The 19,716-nt window shown below is 57.4% G+C and overlaps 2 protein-coding genes across 6 annotated transcripts; one reads left to right on the top strand and one right to left on the bottom strand.

The window, feature by feature from the left end:
- Window positions 1-362: 362 nt before the first annotated feature.
- On the bottom strand, window positions 363-10,140 carry LOC146333866 (trimeric intracellular cation channel type A-like). 3 transcript variants are annotated; one of them, XM_084826401.1, is made up of 6 exons: window positions 8,831-9,484; window positions 5,673-5,829; window positions 4,291-4,475; window positions 2,976-3,063; window positions 1,084-1,201; window positions 363-961 (listed from the first exon to the last, which is right to left on the bottom strand). In XM_084826401.1, the coding sequence occupies exons 1-6, from the start codon at window positions 8,952-8,954 to the stop codon at window positions 749-751; spliced, it is 885 nt and encodes a 294-aa protein (XP_084682527.1). In that variant the 5' UTR covers window positions 8,955-9,484; the 3' UTR covers window positions 363-748. The 3 variants fall into 3 exon arrangements, with proteins under 3 accessions (XP_084682527.1, XP_084682526.1, XP_084682528.1); XM_084826400.1 differs by lacking the exons at window positions 363-961; window positions 1,084-1,201; window positions 2,976-3,063; window positions 4,291-4,475 and having other exon boundaries at window positions 5,614-5,829; window positions 8,831-10,062; XM_084826402.1 differs by lacking the exons at window positions 363-961; window positions 1,084-1,201; window positions 2,976-3,063; window positions 4,291-4,475; window positions 5,673-5,829 and adding an exon at window positions 7,649-7,870 and having other exon boundaries at window positions 8,831-10,140.
- On the top strand, window positions 9,758-14,439 carry LOC146333865 (small integral membrane protein 7-A). Of its 3 annotated transcripts, XR_014786512.1 has the most exons (6): window positions 9,758-9,808; window positions 10,131-10,172; window positions 11,651-11,703; window positions 12,085-12,220; window positions 13,144-13,234; window positions 13,542-14,425. XR_014786512.1 is itself a non-coding variant. In XM_084826404.1 (5 exons), exons 1-5 carry the CDS (start codon window positions 9,783-9,785, stop codon window positions 13,555-13,557), a joined length of 228 nt encoding a protein of 75 aa, XP_084682530.1. In that variant the 5' UTR covers window positions 9,758-9,782; the 3' UTR covers window positions 13,558-14,439. The 3 variants fall into 3 exon arrangements, 2 of the variants coding, with proteins under 2 accessions (XP_084682530.1, XP_084682529.1); XM_084826404.1 differs by lacking the exon at window positions 12,085-12,220 and having other exon boundaries at window positions 13,542-14,439; XM_084826403.1 differs by lacking the exons at window positions 13,144-13,234; window positions 13,542-14,425 and having other exon boundaries at window positions 12,085-12,336.
- Window positions 14,440-19,716: the final 5,277 nt, after the last annotated feature.

Below are 19,716 nucleotides of genomic sequence, written 5' to 3'. Positions count from 1 at the left end.
CCCCTACTCTTTCCTCTCCTGCCGATGGCTGCCCAGCAGAAGAGGGCCCGTCTCTCTCTCCACCGGGGAAGCTCACATGCGCCTCTCCTCTCGGGGGCAAGGGGGGCACTCTGCACGTGCTCAGAGGCGCTCCGCTTACTAGGGGGCTGCGTTTGCTTGGGGTTCCAAGCAGGTCTTCCAAATAAGCGCTCCTCACCCCCCCATGCCCCCCGGCGCCCCAGGCGGGAGCGGGCCGGATCCCGGGGGGCTGGCGCGCACCCCACGCCTGCTCCACCTCCTCCATCGACGGGGCAACTAGGGAGAGCGGGCTACGGGGCCATGGAGCCCGGGCTGGCCAGCAGGGCAAAGCAGGCGTCAGCGCTGCACCGCAAAGGGGGGGGGGAGGAATTTTATTCATTAATTAAATTTTTAAGCGCCCATCTGGCCGGTCACCCAGCCACTCTGGGCGATGTGCAACAGTGGCGTTGAAAACAGTCAAATTATACACTGTTCAAAAGCACCTGAGCACACCCCAAATGCCTGCCTGAACAGCCAAGCTTGCAACGCGTGGCGGGAGCTCCTCGCAGAGGGGGCACGGCGGAGTTCCCCAGGGAGGGAGTTCCACAGAGTGGGGGCCACCACGGAGAAGGCCCTCTCCCTCGGTCTCCCCAGCCCAGCTGTCCTGGCTGATGGGGCAGAGAGGCGGCCATCCCAGGAGGCCGATGTGGAGTGGCCGGTCTGGCGTTGCCGGAGAAACGGGCCGGGGGTCTCACTCGGCCTTCTTGGCCCTCCGCTTGCGGGCGCCTTCGTTCAGCTCCTCCCTGGACTTGGCCGGCAGCTGGGGCGGCAAGGGAGGGGGTGGCTCGTGGGGCAGCTGCTGGTGGTCGTGGCCGGCGGGGGGGGCGCCGAAGAGGATCGGGCAGGCGGCACCTTCAAGCGGCGCGAACGGACAGCCGTGCGAGTGCGTCGCTGTCAGGAAGACCTGCCGGGCGGGCGAGAGTGCACCGTCAGGGACCCCACCAGAGGCAGTGGCCCACCCCCCAGGAGCCCGAAGCGACCCTGGCCCTCGAGCCACGGGGACAGCCACGGCCCGGAGGCGCTCACCTTACAGGTGATCATGAAGAGCGTGAAGGAGAAGATGAGGGCGGCCTTGGAGACGGGCAGCCAGTGCGCCTGCTGGAGAGTGAAGAGCAGCGCCCCGTACAGGCTGGCTTTGGAGGGGCTGCGGGGGGAGCAGAGCTGTCACCAGAGCTGTCATCTCCCCCCCACCCCCCAGAATCCCCTGGGCAGAGCGAGTCTTTCCCCAGCAACAATATCGTCTCCTGTTGTAACGCAGCGTATTTGGGGGCGGTGGACGGGCAGGTAAAGCTGCTCCCCGCAGAGATGGAAAGGGCGAGAACGGAGGGATGGAGAGGGCCGACAGCACGGCCGGCATTTGGGGGCTCTTGTCGTGGCGAGCGCCTGGGCCCCCAAGCACTAGAGCACTGGACTGGGAGCCGGGAGATCCGGGTTCAGGTCCCACTGGGCAACTTTGGGCCAGCCACAGACTGGCAGCCCAGCCTGCCTCACAGGGTTGCTCTTGCGAGGCTAAAATGGGGGGGGATCATGCCGCCTTGGGGTCCATCCAAGAGGAAAAAAGGTGGGGCGGAAATGCAATACTGAAATACATCCCTCCAAGCCCCTGGCGGTGACTCCCACGGCCGGAACGTCGCTTACTGCAGCTCACACCCCTGGGAAGGGGCACGGAGACCCCTGGCCCCGCTCCCCGGAGGGGGAAGGGGCCGTGGCACACACTGCCCAAGGGCGAGGAGCAGGCATGAAAAAGCCCCATGGCTTTCCCAAGATGGTTCCTCATCCCCGCTCAGCTCTCCGGCAGGACTGCCGTCTCATGGAAGCGAGTTCCATGGGTTAACAGCACGTGGCGTGGAGGAGGGCTGCCTTGGGGCTGTCCTGAATCGCCTGCAGCCCTTTTAAGGGGCGAGCCAGAGGAGCTCTAGTATGGGGAGGGAGGGAGGGAGGAAAACCTCTCTCCCCCCGCACATTTTACCCAACACGCATGCGTTCGAAAGCCCCGTCGTGCCCCCTTACTCGCCTCTCTGTCTCAACTAAAACCAACACCACCCTGAACGCTTCTGCCTGTTCCTTGCGAGAGAAATGCCTTCTCTTCTTCATGACAGGCTGGAGAGAAAAGACTGGATGGCTGGCCTGATCCCCCCTCTGCATCTCTCCTCTGAAGTCAGCCCTGCTGAGGACGCTCTGACTTGGATCCCTGCACTGGATGGCCTTGCAGGCCCCTTCCAACCCTACTGTTCTAGGAGGGCAAGCAAGCGTGGCCGGAATCAAGCCTGGTGGGGGGGTGGAGGCGGCTGGGGGGCACACCGCTCCTGCCTCTTGCAAGCCTCCAGCTCAAATCCCTCCTGGATCTTCTCTCGCTCCCTACAACACACCTGGCTGCTCCCAGACAAGCACCAACACCCCCTGCATGGCAATGAAGCTGAGAAAAAACCCCGGCCACTGGCGCCAATCGAAATTCAGGGGTCTGGGGGGGCCTTGGGAAGTACATCTGGGGGCCCTGGGAAGTACATTTGGAGCTGGGCCGCTGTGAACCCAGGCCCAACGATTGCCCCTGTGCGTCCCCCGTCTGGAGGGGGCCTCATGCTCTCCACTCTGAGCGCAACAAAGCAAGCGGGGTGCTGCTGTCGGGTTATGGGGTGCTCAGCGGTGGCTCCAGCAGCCTGGGGGTGCTGCCAGGTGGAAGGAGGGCTCCCAGCGCTACCGATCAGAAGGCATGGGGCAACCCTTCTAGCTTTCCTCCTTTCTGCGGTAAGAAGATGACGGAAGCAGCAACGGGACACACGGAAGGGTGACAAGCAGAAGACGACGGTCGTCTCCAGCCCCCGTAAAATTCCGGGAAGGGGGCAGGGCGAAGGCGTGAGAACAGCCTCGTCTCAAGGGCCCCGTGGCCAGGGCTGTCTTCGTCCCCCCGCCCCGCTCACAAGGTCATGTGGAGAAGCTCATTCGTTTCCGGTTTCCAGATGCCACGCAGCAGCTGCTCAAAGTTGGACATCAAGGCGACGCCGGAACCTGGGAAACAAAAGGCTGGGGGTGACCCGGTTGCACCAGCGAGGGGGACCTCCCACCTCCCCAAACACAGTCTCCGTCTTTGCGGATCCGTTCTCAGCCACGAGGAGCTGCTCTTAGAGCCCAATGAAACGGCCTTGAAATCCCACATAGCTGAGCTGGGCACGGCCGATTTATTCACTCCAGTGTAAGTACACATGGCCCAAATTTGGATTGGACCATAGCACTGTGGGTGGGGTTGTTTAAGCTTCCTCCCCCATCTGTTTTGGTCCTGAAATCCCCCCCCACATGGGGGGGGGAGTTAGAAAAGGAAAAATCGCCTCTATTGGTGCGATGGGAGGTGCAGGGAAGGCTTAAGAATTTGCAGATGACACAAAATTGGGCGGGAGAGCTAATATCCTGGAAGACAAAAACAGAATTCAACGTGATCTGGATAGACTGGAGCACTGGGCAGAAAACAACAGAATGACATTGAATAGGGAGAAATGCCAAGTTCTGCACCTAAGAAAAGAAACCAAATGCACAGTTACAAGATGGGGGATACGTGGCTCCACAACACTACAAGCGAGAAGGATCTTGGAATTGTTGTCGATCACAAGCTGAATATCAGCCAACCATGAGATGTGGCTGCAAAAAAGGCAAATGTTATTTTGGGCTGCATTCATAGAAGCATCGCTTCCAAATCCCGGGAAGTACTAATTCCTCTTTACTCAGCACTGGTTAGGCCTCATCTGGAGTACTGTGTCCAGTTCTGGGCACCACACTTTAAGAAGGACGCAGACAAACTGAAGAGGGTTCAGAGGAGGGCAACAAAGATGATCAGGGGACTGGAAACAAAGCCCTATGGGGAGAGATTGAAAGAACTGGGCATGTTTCGCCTTGAGAAGAGAAGACTGAGGGGAGATAGGATAGCACTCTTCAAGTCCTTGAAAGGGTGTCCCAGAGAGGAAGGCCAGGATCTCTTCTCGATCACCCCAGAGTGCAGGACATGGAATCACGGACTCCAGTGACAGGAAGCCAGATTGCGGCTGAACATCAGGAAAAACTTCCTGAATGGTAGAGCAATGCGACAATGGAACCCATTACCTAGGGTGGTGGTGGGCACAAGACAAGGCTGGACAGCCATCTGTCAGGGATGCTGTGACTTGGATTCCTGCACTGAGCAGCGGGTTGGACTGGATGGCCTTACAGGCCCCTTCCAACCCTACAATTCTCCATGACGTGGCCTACCTTTGACAAAGCCGATGGCAACCATGACGAGCCAGCCATGGTGGTAGTGGTGGTGGGCATGGTGGACGCCGGCAGCAATCTTTCGGACCCGGACCACCTCCTTCATGGCCACGAAGACGAGCTTGATGGGCAGGAAGCTGACACACTTGTAGAAGAGGTTCAAGGGGCAGTAGAAGGTCAGGTACCTGGAGGACCAGGCAGAGCTGCGGTTGGAGGGCTCCTCGCGGCCAGAAGGGGCGGCACGCAGCGGGGTCGGGCCGCTTCCGAAGGCGGAGGGAGGGGGAGGAGGGATGCACGGACAGCTCTCCATGCATCCAGGCTGCCTCCCTCTGAATATTCAGCCCTGGGTCCAGGATCTGCCTCCACAGGAGGAAAGGGAGGCCTGCCACCCAGTTTCGGGGGCCCCCACCCCATTCAGCAGGGCTCCTGATGCCCCGTGTAGCGTTTTCAAGGGGCTGGGGAGCCAAGGGGTCGTCTCACGAAGCGGACGGGTGGGAGATCCAGGACAGACCAAAGGGAGGCCTCCTTCACCCAGCGCAGAGTTAAACTCTGGAACTCCCTGCCACAGGGTGTGGTGGTGGCCATCAATCTGGGTGGCTTTAAAAGGGGGCTGGACAAAATCATGGAGGAGAAGGCGATCCATGGCTACTGGTCCTGATGGCTATGTGCTTCCTCCAGAGCCAGAGGCGGGGAGCCTCTGCACACCGCTTGCTGGGGAACATGGGCGGGAGGGTGCTGCTGAACTGTCCTGCTTGTGGGCTTCCCACAGGCAGTTGGTTGGCCGCTGCGGGAACAGAGCGCTGGACGAGACGGGCCCTGGGCCAGACCCAGCGCGGCTCTCCGTTGCTCTGAAAGAGGGGGAGAGGCCAGCTGCGTTCGGCCTGCCCACTTGCGGGGCTCTCGGACCCCTCGTGGGTCGGAGCCAGCAGAACTGCTCGCCCATTCTGATCTGGGCTTGCTGTGGGAGGGCCGGAGGGCGGCCGTTGGTTCGACCAGCCTTCCCCTTCCAGGTGCCCTCCAACGGTTTGGACTACACCTACCATCGTCCCCCAGCCAGCTGGGGACGATGGGGGCTGCAGTCCGACACATCTTCCCAAAGATGACCTTAAGAAAGAAACTGAAAGACAAAGCGGGCGCCTGGGGGTCCAGGGGCCCATGCTGGAGACCTCTCCCCCTCCCTGCGTGTCTGCTGCCCCCCAATTAACTCTCACACAGGGGAGGGGGCTGCCAGGGGCTGCCAGAGCTCTCAACCTCGCTGGGCGCTTGTGCCACAACGCAGAAAGGGCGATGTGGAGCACGGGGCCGGGCCGCTGGCCACGGCAGCAGTCCACGGTGCCGCGGGGAGCCCCTTGGGCGCTCCCCCCGGGGCGGGGAAGCCTTACCAGACAGCAGTGGCCAGCAGCACGCCGGCGTGGTCACTGAAGGCGTGGACGGGGGCTTCCCCGAGGAGCAGGTCGGCCAGGATGTAGCTGCTGAAGCAATACAGCATGGCACAGACCCAGGAGGCCAAAGGGCTCTGGCGGGACAGCTCCACGGCCCCTGCGAAGAGAGGAGGAGGGGAGCAGGGAGCGGATCCGCCCCCCTCTGGGTCACAGAGCGCAAGGGGCCACTGCCCGGAGCCCCTCCGGCCCAGCTCGCCGACGGCCGCCCGATCCGAGTGGCTCTGGGGAAGTGGAGAGGGGAAGCAGCAACCCCTTCCTCCCCGCTGGCCTGCAGGCCCCATCCCCGCCGAACCCCAGTGCCCCCCCGGCCGCTGACGCCACTTCTCTGCCTCGCTCCCTCCTTGCGTCTCCTGGCGCCTTTCCTGCCAGGCCCCTCTGTGGGCCTGAACCAGCCCGAGGGCCGGACTGCATCTCAGAAGGGTTCTGGGGGCTGCAAGCCAAAGTGGGCGGGGCCAATGGGAAGGGGCGGGGCCAACGGGAGCCAACACACCAGGGCTCTCACGCGGCCAGGCAGATCCTCGGGGGCCGGATTTGAGGTTCAGCACCCCTGCTCTAGGCCCGCCTGCCCGCTCCGTCCCCCGGCTCCCCCACCTGTCCCCGCGGCACCCGATCCCTGTGGCGCCACGAGGCCATCTGATGCCAAGGGGCTATAAATGTCCCCCACTCCTCTTGGCAGGCTTGGCGCCACCACCCGGCCAGCCCTGCGCACGCCAGAGCACCTGCTCTCCTCGCGCTAAGGGTCTCAGGAGGCGACCAGTCGAGCGCCCCCCTGCCCTGTGAAAACGGGCAGCCTTGCCGCTGCCTAGAAATAAAGCGGGAGCTGCCCAGGGGCAAAGCAGCCCCCGCGTTTTGCAGACTGGGGCAGCACGAGGCCGAGGGAGAGCGTGGGCGCGCGGGGACTGGAGCCCAGGTCCTTCAGCCGAGGGGAGCGCCTCCCGGCTGCCTTCCCCTCCACACTCCCGCCCCCTCCTCCTTTGTTCGAGGTTGCACCATTTCCGGCTGTGCTGGGCAGGCTCCGCCACCAAGGGCCCAAAAAGCCCCCCCTGCATCCCCCAGAGCAGCTGCACAGCCTCGCTTCTAATTTCGGAAAGGAATCAGCAGCGGGGACGGAGTGGGGTGTGAGGACACGTAACCGGAGCTCCTGCTGCCTACGGACCGCTGGTGGGCGGACATTTCGGGGGGGCCGGCCAGAGTGGCAGAGCGGAGCCTGCACTCCTCTGGCTGGGCTTTGGACTCCCCCAGAAATGAAAAGGACGGCTGAAAGAGAAATGCGTCTCGCTCCAGCACAGAAGGCTGAGCAGGGGAACCCATCCGGGTCTGTTCAGGCTGCTGTCCGGATGCTGTGAGCTGTGAGGGGCCACGCCAAAGGTGGCCATGCCCCCCGTCTCCCTCTTTCGGGTTCCTCTTTTGACTTCAAACCAGGCTTGGCCCGGGCAGCCCATCAGACAGAGGACACGTTCAAAGAGAGGACCAGGCCTCTGAGAGAGAGGACTCTCCTCTGGGAAGTACGGCCCCAGGCCACCCTAGATGCTGCTGGTCTTGATTATTTTCCAGATTCTATCATTAAAACACGGTTTGCCGTGTTCCTTCTCTCATTTGACTGGAAAGCGGTGCAGAGGTGGAGTATAAATGAATCCCCCAAAGAACAACGCAGGTCTTTGGATGGGCAAAGGGGGCCCCAGTGCGGTCAGCAGAGTCTCACACACACACGGCCCCCCCATGCGCGCCCCCCAAACACTTTCTGCACCAGGCCCAGCCGACTCCAGCAACCCGGGCTGCAGATCCTGCTGGCTCAGCCGTTTTCCACGCAGACACGTGCGAATGTTAAAACATCGTTTCAACGTTGCATTGCTATCGATGATAACATGTTATCGGCGGTCCGGATCATTTCACTGGCTTGCTGGGAGGGGGGCGGGGAAGGCCTTTCTCCAAGCACTGTAAATTATATCCCCCCCTCCCGACACTCACACAGAAAGGCTTGTGTGGGTTCACCACTGAGAATCTAGTGCCCGGGTTTGCTTTTTTCCTCCTCCCTCCCAATGCCCTTTCCTTTTGTGTCATGTCTTTTCGAGTGTCGTTCCTGAGGTTTGGAAGCCGAGCTGGGAGCCTTTTCAGCTGAAGCGTGGGTCAAAAGCGCTCTGAATGAATGAATGAATGAAAGAATGCTCTCGTTCAGGGAGGCTCAGAGCACGTCCTCCGGCAACAGGTGTGCTCTGGACCCATGGGTCTGCGGCGGTCCTGTCCTTGAGCAAGAGCAGGCTGCCAGGGCCCGGTCCCTCCTTCCACGGACACACACGCAGGCCTCCCTTAAGCCTGGCTGGGCACCCGGCCCGTCCTTTCAAGGAAAACGACACCACCAACGGAATCCGGAATCCGTCCAACTTGGGGGCTCAAGTTTCTCCGAGCCCCCTGGTGCTTGGGAAGGGAGGGGAGGAGGAAAAGCCATCCCCACCCTGCGCCTCTTCTTTTAGGGAGTGCCGAGCTCCCCTTTTTAGGGCGGAGGCCCTGAAATCCTCTCCTGCCCCCGCTGCAACACCGGACCCCCCCCCCCGAGTCCCCATCTGTGGCCCCTGGCTCGGTGGCTCGGCTCTCTCCAACGGGCAATGCCTGGGGGGACAGGCCGACTGGGGTCAGCAGTCACCCTTGGGGCTCGACAGAATGCCCTGGGTGGGCAGTAGTTGCTCTGGATTAACTGACCAGGGCTAACGGGTGAACGACTGTGCCCCCCCCCCAGGGCTTTCTCTTGCGGAGAGGAGATTTTGTCTTCTCTCTCTGCCCCCCCCTTCTCATGCCTGGCCCCACACCGCGCCCTGGGCCTGCGGTGGACCTCTCTGCCCCCCTTCCCTGGCGGAATCAGGCTGCAGAGGTGAGGGCTCACCTTTGGGAGGGGAAAACTGTGCGGGTGGGGGGCTGGACGGGGGGCTGCTGTGGGGCGGAGGAACAGCGCCTCTTCGAGGCGAGGGGGCTCTTGCCCGCAGATCGGGATTAAAGGGGGCGCCGGAGGGAAAGAGCCCCCGCCCCAGCCCGCGCGAAACGCGTGGGGCAGGGATGCGGCGGGGAGAGGGGTCCCCCCCGGCGGCCGCCCGCTCCCGGCTCACCTTTCTCGTGTCGGAGGTAGAGGATGGAGGCCACGAAGTAGCCCAGGTCGAAGACGGGGAAGACGGGCAGGCGGGCGAAGGCGGCGGCCAGGTCCGCCGCGTCCAGGGCGCCCGCCAGGTCCATGATCCCGGCAGGGGGAGGAGGAAGCGGCAGCGCAGCGCCGGCTCAGCGCTGCCCCCGGCGAGGGACGGAGGGACGGACGGAGGGAGGCAGCGGCCGCCCCACGAGGGAGGGACGGAGGGCCGCCCCCGCCCCCGCCCCCCTCCGCCGCGGCTTCCCAGGAGGCGCCCCTGAGCGCGTGCAGAGCACAATCGCCGCCCCGCCGGGAGGGGCGCCGCCTCTGCCCCGCCGCCGCGAGCGGGGTCTCCCCTTGCCCCCATGCCTGCGCCGCCCTCGAGCCCGCCGCCCCGGGGCTGGAGGTCGCGGGAGCGAGGCCTTCCCGCGGCTGCGATCCGGACTGAGCCCCCCGCCCGGAGGGCGCGGCCGGCTTCAGCCTCGCGGGGGGCGCGCGCGGGGCCCTCTGCGCGCGTGCAGAGCGCCGCCCGCCGGCGCGAGGAGCCCCGCGCGCGTCCCGGGACGGCGCCGGCTGCCGCGACCGGGCGCAAGGCACCCGGGCGCCGTCCCGCGGCAGGGAGTTCCCCGGCTCCGCGGGCAGAGGGGGCGTCTCCTTCTGCCCGGCCCCGCCCTCTCCTTCTTCCCTCGGCCCTTCTGCACCCGCGAGGGCAGCCGAGCCCGGCAGCAGGCGCGGGCGGGCCAGCGGCTTCGCCGGCTGCGACTGGGCCTGCGCGAAGCCGGGGCGCTCGCGCAGTCGGCTTGCTCGGCCGGGGCGCACGCGCCGAGGGCCCCTCGCGCCGAGCCCTCGCCCCCTGGCGGCCGACGGGGGCGGCTGCCGCTCCGCCTTCCGGCCCGCGGGGGCGCTTCCGCTTGGGGCGGGAGGCCGGAAGCGGCAGGATGTTGGGGGACTTGCTGCTGTTCGGGTACGGGGGGCGGCGGCGGGCAGTGTCATCAAGGGGGGGCGCCCCGGGGCGCCCTCAGGCGGGGCCTGCAGCCGCGGCGCGCCTGCGCGCGGTGGGGGCAGCTGCACCGGTGGGATTTCGGCTTGACGCGAGCGGGCGGGCGGGCCGGGAGGGGCCGTTGCGCCCGCGCTTCGTGCGGCGGGCTTGGGCCCCCGCATGGCCGGGACTGGGGGATGCCGGGGAGTAGGCCAGGACCTCTGGAGGGCCCGGCTTGGGCGGGGCGGCGGGGAAAGCGGCCGCGGCCTGCCGCCGGTTCCGATCTCGCCTGTCTCCTTCCTCGCAGGACTCTGCTGGTCAACGCAGGGGCGGTGCTGAACTTCCGGCTGTGAGTGCTGCAGAAAGCGGGGCGGCTCCGCTGGGCGGCGGCGGGCCCGGGGGTGCTGGGGCGGAGCTTGTCGGGGAAGCGCCCGGGAGAACCCGCAGTTCAGGATTGGGATCATACGGTTATTGATGGATTTGTCGCGCTTCCAGCCCGCCTTTTTTCCTCCTCGAGGAACCCCAGGCGGCGTGCGCAGTCCTTCTCCTCGCGACGGCAGCCCTGCGAGGTGGGCTGGGCTGAGGGTCCGTGACTGGCCCAAAGCCACCCAGCGAGCTTCCGCGGCCGAGTGGGCACTCGAACCCGGATCTCCCGGCTCCCGGTCCAAGACTAGCCGCACTGGCTCTGGTTATGGGGGTACAGGAAGGCTCTGGGCGCTGACCTGGGCGCCTTCAGTGAAAAGGATGGCCAGGGCAGAAGAACGTTCGAAGAATCCTGAGGCTGGAGCAGACCAAGGGCCCATCCCGTCCAGCGTTCCCTTCACCCAGCGGCCAGCCAGCTGCCCGCAGGAAACCCACAAGCGGGACAGGGGTGCAACAGCACCTTCCCGCCCATGTTCCCCCGCAACTGGTGTACGCAGGCATACTGCCTCTGAGACCGGAGGGAGCGTAGAACCGTCAGGCCTAGTAACCGTGGATGGCTTCTAGAGATGGACCACCCTGCTGCTCCTTGGAGCAGGTCACACAGGGCAGGGTTGGCACGCTGCAGCTTCCGCTGTTACCTGCGAGCCTCTTTGGAAACATCCGGGGTGCCTCGCTGTTCCCTTGGCCCCTCCTAGGGCTCTTGCCTCTGCAGATCTTGCGCTGGCCGAGCGTGAGCGCTTGAAGAAGGCCCGCACTGCAAAACTCTCGGGCGGGAGGGCGGATGGTTCTGACACCAGGCAAGGTGGTTTCGTGTGTTCGTAAGAGTGCTTGCTGGATCGGGCCAAAGAGGGCCCATCTAGTCCAGCCTCCGGTTTCCTATGGTGCTGGAGCGTGTTCCAGATGCCCCAGTAAGCCCGCAAGCTGGGCATGAAAGTGATGGCTCCCCCCCACTGTTCTCCCACAGCTGGCACGCTTGGCATCATAAGATGATCCCTGCTGGGTCAGGCTGGGGTCCCATCTAGTCCCCCCATCTTGCTTCCCAAAGTGGCCAGTCAATTGGGGAATCCTGCAAGCAAGGGCCTGAATGGAACAGCCATTTGCTGACCTTTGCTCTCCAGGACTTGGTATTCGGACGTGTAGTAGTGCCTCTGAACATGGGTGCTCCATTAAACCAGACTTTGCCACCCCCAGACCTGTTGTTCTGCAACACCATCTTCCCCAGCCATGCTGGCCGGCAGTGGGAGTTGCAGCCCAACGCGTCTGGAAGGCACCAGTTTTGGGAAGGCTGCATGGCTAGTAGCCGCCCATGAACGCATCTCGTTCCCTTCTGAAGTGCTCCTGTTTGCCGTCGGGTGTGATGTGCTCCTGGGGCTTTGAGCAAATCCTTGTGTCTCTGCCCTTCAGGAAGAAGAAGGAGAGTCGGGGCTTTGGTGAAGACGTGAGAGAACCGACGACAGGTAAAAGCCCAGACAATAATGGGTGTCCTTGCTGAGGTCTCTGAACTGCCCTTCTCCATCTTGACACAGGCTGTGCACCTCCAGAATGGCCACAGTCTGCTTTGGGGTCCTTCGTCGGGTTTGTGAGAGCTGTGGGGGTGCCTACGCCAAGCCTTCTTTGCAGGAATAATCCTTTAAAAAAAGCAGGGATGTTGCAACCCCATCAGAAAAGTGTGCTGCTGCTGTTCCTGACTAGCATTCCAGACCGTTTGCCTCCGCATGGGTACCGTGATTGCCTTCTTCGACTCCTGAATGACAGCCTGGGTTACTAAATCCTTAGGATTCTGATCTATCCCCAGAGGCCGTTCCTCAGCTCATTCTTATGATCATTCTTTTGATAAGCTCTCCTCCAGGGGAAGGATCTGTGGCTCAGTGGTAGGACGCACACTTCGCATGCGGGAGGTTCCTGGTTTGATCCTTGGCGTCTCTGGGTAGGGCTGGAAAAGCTCCGTCCCGAAACCCTGGAGAGCTGCTGCCGGTCAGTGTTGTTAGTACCGGGCTAGATAGACCTGGGGTCTGACTCGGTGTAAGGACGACTTGGCATAAGGCAGCTTGCTATGCTCCATTTCCCTTCGCAGTCCCTGATCCGTTTCCTGAGCTGGGCTCCGTGCAGCTCGACATTAAGCCTTCTTGACAGTGATTGCGTCACATCTTCTCTGTGCGGCGCTTTACACCTTGCTGCCTCTCTCGCTTTCATTCTGTAAAGCTTCGTTTTGTAGGGGAATTAATCCGGATTAGGCAGCTTGCGGATCTCTGGATGTTTTGGCCCACAGCACAGCCATGGTGAGGCACGTTGGGAAAGGGAGGCCCAAACACCTGGAGGTTGCCTGCCCCTGTTCTAGAACCTCGCAAAACAACACATCCTTTCAGTGGCCGGGGGCTTCCTCCCTGGCAAGAACATCCACGTGGGACAGCTGTGTATAGTCGCCTGACAATTTAAGCATGTCTTGCGCTGTTAGAATAACTTTCTAGAATTGAACTACAAGTACAGAAAAATGTCTTAATGGTACTGCTGGTTGTGTTTTCCTTGATACACAGGACAGCCACACCACCGCGGCATATAATAAGAGAGCTTCAGCTATTGGGCGGTATAGAAATGGAACAAAACACACAATTAATTCATTAATTGTCTGTTTGAGCTTTTCCTGCCCCTGCTAGCTTGCAGGTTTCATGCTTCTAATATTTTCCAAGATGCGCGAATCGTAAAGATTCATCCCCCTTCCATCTCTCGCCTTTGCTTTTTAAAGAAAGTGTAGAGTGCCTTGTTCACCGCTTTGGTACCAGAGAAAGAATTAGTTTCGGTTTTTCTTGCCAGTGCATTGAAAAGGGTGTGGATGAAAAGGGTGGGGTGGTGATGTTGGCATATGCCATTTTATTTTCTTTCTGGCATTTTGCTCCTAGGTGATAATATCCGGGAGTTTTTGTTGAGCCTGAGGTACTTCCGGATCTTCATTGCCCTGTGGAATATCTTCATGATGTTCTGCATGATTGTGTAAGTAAGCGGGTAAGGGGCACCAACTTCACAGCCTTCCCACTGTGTGCTTGGTTGGGGCGTTGATATGATATGGAGTGCTCTTTTAGCCATTCTAGTCTCTCAACATTTACACTGAGCAAGCGAAGCAAGACTAAGCAAACATGCTCGTATTAATACAATGATCTATGAAGCAAGAGCGTCAGGTTTCATCTTGGTCATCAACTCACCTCACTCCTCCTTTTTAATAGGGGGATGTTGGTCAGCCTTATAAGTAAAACCGAGGTAAAAGGGATGGTTATTAATTTTTCTTCTATTTTTCCACTAGGCTGTTTGGATCTTAAACATCTTTGGAGTAAGGTGGCAACTACATTCAGTTGGAAATACATCTTTACTATGAAGTAAAATATATTTGCTTTTTTTTTAGTATATTGGACTCTGGCCTGTTATTTCTTCTCGGGGTATTAAAGGGAAACTTCACCATTGTCCTCTGTAGCACGTGGCTTTGCGTCCTTTTTTTAAAAAAAAAAGTAATCTAATCAGCTTTCGTGCTTAAGGTTGGTACTTTTCTTTCATGGTTAGTCGGCATATACAGATGCTTTTTCTGTGGAGGGGTATCTGGGCCTTGTTGGAAGGAGCGTGTGTGGTTTTATTTAGGAAAACATGTTCTTCAATGTATTTCTGCTCTCTGGGAGAATTGTGTTTCTACACCTTCCAAGCTGGTTCCTTGGAAAAGACCTTCTGCGCACAGCTCCTTTCAAAGCTGCACTTAGCCGCTGCCCAGCGTCACGCTTGAAACGGGAGACATGCTTTGGTCTTGGATCGTTACCTTTCATTTCGCGCTACTGGATAATCCTGCTTGCACAACATGAAGCACATGTTTTTCACAGATCCACCTCCCTACACTGTTGTCCACTGTGCCATATCCCAGCTGTTCCAGAGGACCCTTCAGCCTTTGAGAACAGCTTTTCCGGGGGTACAGAGGCACATCAATGGGTGGGTGAAGGGGTGGGGAATCATGAAAACCGGGAAGTTGGACTTGCTATGAAATGTTCTTCGGGTCGGAAGGGAGTGGAGCAGACAGCAATCGTGGTTGTATTGTTATATGGTGGTTTTAATGTGTTATATATTATATATTTTATTGTTGTGCTCTTTGGCTTTAATTTTTGTGAACCGCCCAGAGAGCTTCGGCTGTTGGGCGGCATAGAAATGAAATAAATAAATAGATAAACATAAGCAATAGGTTAGCTCCTCTCTTCCTGAGAAAGCAGAACCAAATGGAAAAGGGCTATGTTCTGCCCAGAGAAGAGGAACCCCTCAGTCACAGGACTAGGTTCCAGCATAGAAAAATATATAAAATATCTAACTGTCAAATCCCATAGTACAGTGATGGAACAGTGAAAAGAGAGGTAGAAAACTGGTTAGAGGGACCCCAAAGGACAAATCCAACACAGTCCCTGACAAGCTATGACTGGGTAACTGCAAATGTAACCCCCGCACACTAGAACCTCCCCCCCCCCCATCAATTTAAGAGTAACATTATGTATCATGAGAGGGCCTTTCTGCTCCACTCCCTGCGGAGCAGAAGGACACTTCATGGCACTTCATAGTTTTCTGTTCTTGGCCAATGGGAGAACGGAGCAGACAGTGGAGGGATGTCCAAACGGAGTATCCCAGGATGTGGGACAGCAGGTTGTCACTCTCTACAGGACCTCCTGTAAGACCCCTTGTCCAAGGGAGACCTTGGCTGGTAGGTGTTTGTCAATCTTGAAATGGAGAATAACAGTGGAGGTATTGGCCCTTGTGGCCTCACTGCATATGCCTTCGAATGGCTGTGCTGCCATCCAGAGCAGTTGAGTGATGTCTAGAGGAGGAGAGCAGCGGACGAAGGCAGTGTCCCTGTCTGAAACCTGTCTGCTGATGGAGCCTCTGGAGATATTCTTGCCTTGTGTGCCTGACTTGTAGGACACAGACTGAACACCTGGGCTCATCCATTCTTCTGTTCTAAATCTAGAGGGCCCTACGGCTGTTGAACGTGTGCCATGTCTTTTCCCTGGGATGAGAGGGCACAGCAGAGGTCCCCCAGTGCAATCTCGTGAGCTTTGTGAAAAATTGAGTCCACTTTAGGGATGAAGGTTGGTTCCAGCCAAAGTACCGCTCTGGGTGGAATACACTGAGCTCTTATCTGAGAGGGACCCAGGGGTTTTTCCCCCCTCTTGGCCGAGGTTAAAATAACCAGGAAAATGACTGCCAGGTGAGGTCCCCAAGGGAGATGGAGTGGAGGGACTCAGAGGGAGTGCTTGAAGGACCAGGGTGAGGCCCCAGCTGGGAAATCTGAGGACAGTGGGAAGGAAAAGGAGGGAAGCCTCTCTTAGAAAGCGCTTAACCTGGTGGTGACAGTAGAGAGAGGGGTACCCACCTCGAGCAGCCACCTGCATTTTAAGTTTGTGGGCACCACATCCAGTTCAAGACCAGACTGCAAAGAAGGCAAATAAGCCTGGAAACTGGGGGGAAGGGATGATGCGTCAGCATCAGGACCACCTCTGGAATGGGACCGAGGTCATTTGTTCTACTTTGTTGGTGGGTGATCTTTGGGATGCCTGGAGAGTTTTAAACTACCCCTTGCGTCGGACAAGACTAGCTACTGCTGCTGTTCAGCCTTGGGAGCAAGGCCGGAGCCGTTCTGGGTGTGGGAGGAGGACCAGGGCTACGCGACAAAGTCTAGCCAACATGGAACTTGCCATAGAGGCAGGTGCCGAGCTCCAAGGATGTTGTGGCCAAACTCGGGCCACCGCTAGGACCTGAGCTTGAGCGTGGCGTTCTTGTCAGGGGGAAGGATGCAAGACGCAGAGCAATCATCCCCAGTTCTAAAACCTTGAGAATGTTTTGGGACCCAGTACATTTTTACTAGAAAACACATGACGACTGTCTTGCGGGGTCGCCTGAGTGCGGTAACCCTGCATGAAGTGGCTAGGTAGATACAGATTAACGTGAACCCCTGTAGATTCAGGTGAGGCACTAGGGAGACCGCTGGCGTTGGGAAAACAAAATGCTCACAGCACCCGAAATTTAAAATGGAGACGCCCTACATACAGTCAGGGCCAGAAATATTGGAACAAGGATAACTGTTTTGGCAGTTGGCCTCTGCACACCACCACATTGAAGTTGAAAGGAAACACACCCAGATGGGAGCGAAGTCAGGACTTTCAGCTGTAATTCAAGGGGTTTGACAAAAGTGGGGCACTGACCATTCAGGAAGGACAGCCAGTGGCATACACACACACCCGTCGTTTGGGGCTCATAAGTAATGGAACAAACCAACATCATTTCAAACTTAAGGATCGCATTTAATACTTGGATGAAAATCCTTTGCAGTCGACTGCCTGAAGTCTGGAACCCATGGACATGACCAAATGCTGCGTTTCCTCCCTCGAGATGCTTTGCCAGGCCTTCACTGCAGCTGCCTTCATCTGCTGCTTGTTTGTGGGTCTTTCTGCCTTCAGGCTTGTCTTCAGTAAGTGAAAAGCATACTCTATTGGGTGGAGATCAGGTGACTGACTCGGCCATTGAAGAACATCCCACTTTGCCTGGAGAAACTCTTAGGTAGCTTTTGCTGTATCTGTTGGGTCATTATCCATCTGCAATATGAAGCGGCGTCCTATCAGTTTGGCAGCATTCGGCTGAATCTGAGCAGAAAGTATAGCCCTATACACTTCAGAATTCATCCTGCTGCTTTTATCAGCAGTCAGGTCATCAATAAACACCAGTGACCCAGTTCCATTGGCAGCCATACATGCCCATGCCATAACACTGCCTCCGCCATGTTTGACAGATGATGTGGTATGCTTTGGATCATGAGCTGTTCCTTTCCTTCTCCATACTTTCCTCTTCCCATCATTTTGGTTCAAGTTAATCTTGGTTTCATCAGTCCAAAGAATCTTAGTCCAAAGTTCCAGAACTGGGCAGGCTTTTTTAGGTGTTTGCTGGCAAAGGCTAATCTGGCCTGTCTGTCCTTGAGCGTTACCAGTGGTTTGCGCCTTGTTGTGAAGCCTCTGTATTTACAGTCATAAAGTCCTCTCTTAACTGTAGATGTTGACAATGACATGCCTACCTCTGCAAGAGCGTTCTTCACCTGGCTAGATGTTGTGAAAGGGTTGCTCTTCACCATGAGCAGAATTCTGTGGTCATCCACTTTAGTCGTCTTCCGTGGCCTTCCAGGCCTTTTGCTGTTGCTGAGCTTGCCAGTTCATTCCTTCTTTTTCAGGATGTTCCAAACTGTTGTGTTGGCCACTCCCACTGTTTCTGCGATCTCTCTGATGGGTTTATGTTACTTCCTCAGCCTAATGATGGCCTCCTTCACTCGCATGGACACCTCTTTGGACCTCATGTTGGGAGTTCCAGTGAACAGCTACCAAATGCAAATGTAACACTCAGAACCACCTCCAGGCCTTTTATCTGCTTGATTGGTCATGGGGTATCCAGGAAACAGGCCACACCTGGCCATGCAGCTGCTTGTCAGCCATTCGTTCCATTACTTATGAGCCCCCAACGACAGGTGTGTGTGTATGCCACTGGCTGTCCTTCCTGAATGGGTAGTGCCCCACTTTTGTCAAACCCCTTGAATTACAGCTGAAAGTCCTGACTTGGCTCCCATCTGGGCATGTTTCCTTCCAGCTTCAATGTGGTGGTGTGCAGAGGCCAACTGCCAAAACAGTTATCCTTGTTCCAATATTTCTGGCCCTGACTGTATTAGCTGCTTAATATTTGCTTCCCTAGGCACAGCTGAAAAATGTCTATTTCTGCTTCATTGACTACACTAAAGCCTTTGATTGTGTGGATCACAACAAACTGTGGCCAATTCTGAAAGTGATGGGAGTACCAGACCACCTTACCTGTCTCCTGAGAAACCTGTACGAGGGTCAAGAAGCAACAGTAAGAACCAGACATGGAACAACCGAGTGGTTCCAAATTGGGAAAGGAGTACAACAAGGCTGCATATTGTCACCCTGCTTATTTAACTTATATGCAGAGTACATCATGAGAAACGCTGGGTTGGATGAATCACAGGTCGGAATTAAGATTGCCAGGAGAATTATCAACAACCTCCGATATGCAGACGATACCACCCTAATGGCAGAAAGCGAAGAGGATCTCAAGAGCCTCTTGTTGAGGGTGAAAGAGGAGAGTGCAAAAGCTGGTTTGAAACTCAACATTAAAAAACGAAGATCATGTCATCTGGCCCCATCACTTCCTGGCATATAGAAGGGGAAGAAATGGAAGCAGTGACAGATTTTACTTTCTTGGGCTCCAAGATCACCACAGACGGTGACTGTAGCCATGAAATTAAAAGACGCTTGCTCCTTGGGAGGAAAGCTATGGCAAACCTAGACAGCGTAGTAAGAAGCAGAGACATCACCTTGCCGACAAAGGTCCGTCTAATCAAAGCTATGGTTTTCCCAGTAGTAATGTATGGCTGTGAGAGCTGGACTATAAGGAAGGCTGAGCGCCGAAGAATTGATGCTTTCGAACTGTGGTGCTGGAGAAGACTCTTACGAGTCCCCTGGACTGCAAGGAGGTCAAATCAGTCCATCCTAAAGGAAATCAACCCTGAGTGCTCATTGGAAGGACAGATAATGAAGCTGAAGCTCCAATATTTTGGCCACCTAATGCGAAGAGAAAACTCTCTGGAAAAGACCCTGATGCTGGGAAAGACTGAAGGCAAAAGGAGAAGGGGACGACAGAGGATGAGATGGCTAGATAGCATCACCGATGCAATGAATATGAACTTGAGCACACTCCGGGAGAGAGCGCAGGACAGGAAGGCCTGGCGTGCTCTGGTCCATGGGGTCACGAAGAGTCGGACATGACTGAACGACTGAACAACAACAAGGCACATCTGAGATATCTCTGGACAAGGGGGACATGACTGTTTCCTTGAGATCTAATGAAGCTAGAGAGTTCTCTTGATGGCCAGCCTCCACCATTGTCCTGAGAATTTCTATGGCTTTTAAAAGGGGAAAAATGGATTGAATGTCTGAGAATATTCACTGGAGGCGTTCAAGACGAGGCGGGACAGCCATCTGTCAGGGATGCTCTGACCTGGTTTCCTGCATTGAGCAGGGGGTTGGGCTCGATGGCCTTGTCGGCCCCTTCCAACCCTACTATTCCATCTTTTCCTCCTTAATGGATTTTTTTTCTGGTAAGAAAAAAGACGGAAGAAGTTGTGAGAAAATATGGAAGGGTTAGAAATGGTAGATATCCACTCACCCCTATAAAATCCCGTGTTTAAGATGGAATAAAAATCCTGTTTGGCAACACCCCAGTTTAAAAGAGCGTAAGAAGCTAAAAGAGGGCTTTGCAGAAGGAACAGAGGGAGATGTTTCTGCTTGTCCTTTTGATTCTATGAAAACATATCTAATAGATGGCTCAAGGGCCATCTTCCACCAATTACCCTGCGGGAAGATTCCTGACTTTTTTGAAAAATGTTAACATTGTTTGTTGTG

The sequence above is a fragment of the Heloderma suspectum genome, chromosome Z (genome assembly GCF_057233095.1).
Source record: "Heloderma suspectum isolate Gila_16-S chromosome Z, 16-S_ref, whole genome shotgun sequence".
Lineage (NCBI taxonomy): Eukaryota > Metazoa > Chordata > Lepidosauria > Squamata > Helodermatidae > Heloderma > Heloderma suspectum.
The sequence above is the reverse complement of the archived record's forward strand: the minus strand, read 5'-3'. Positions and strand labels throughout refer to the sequence as shown.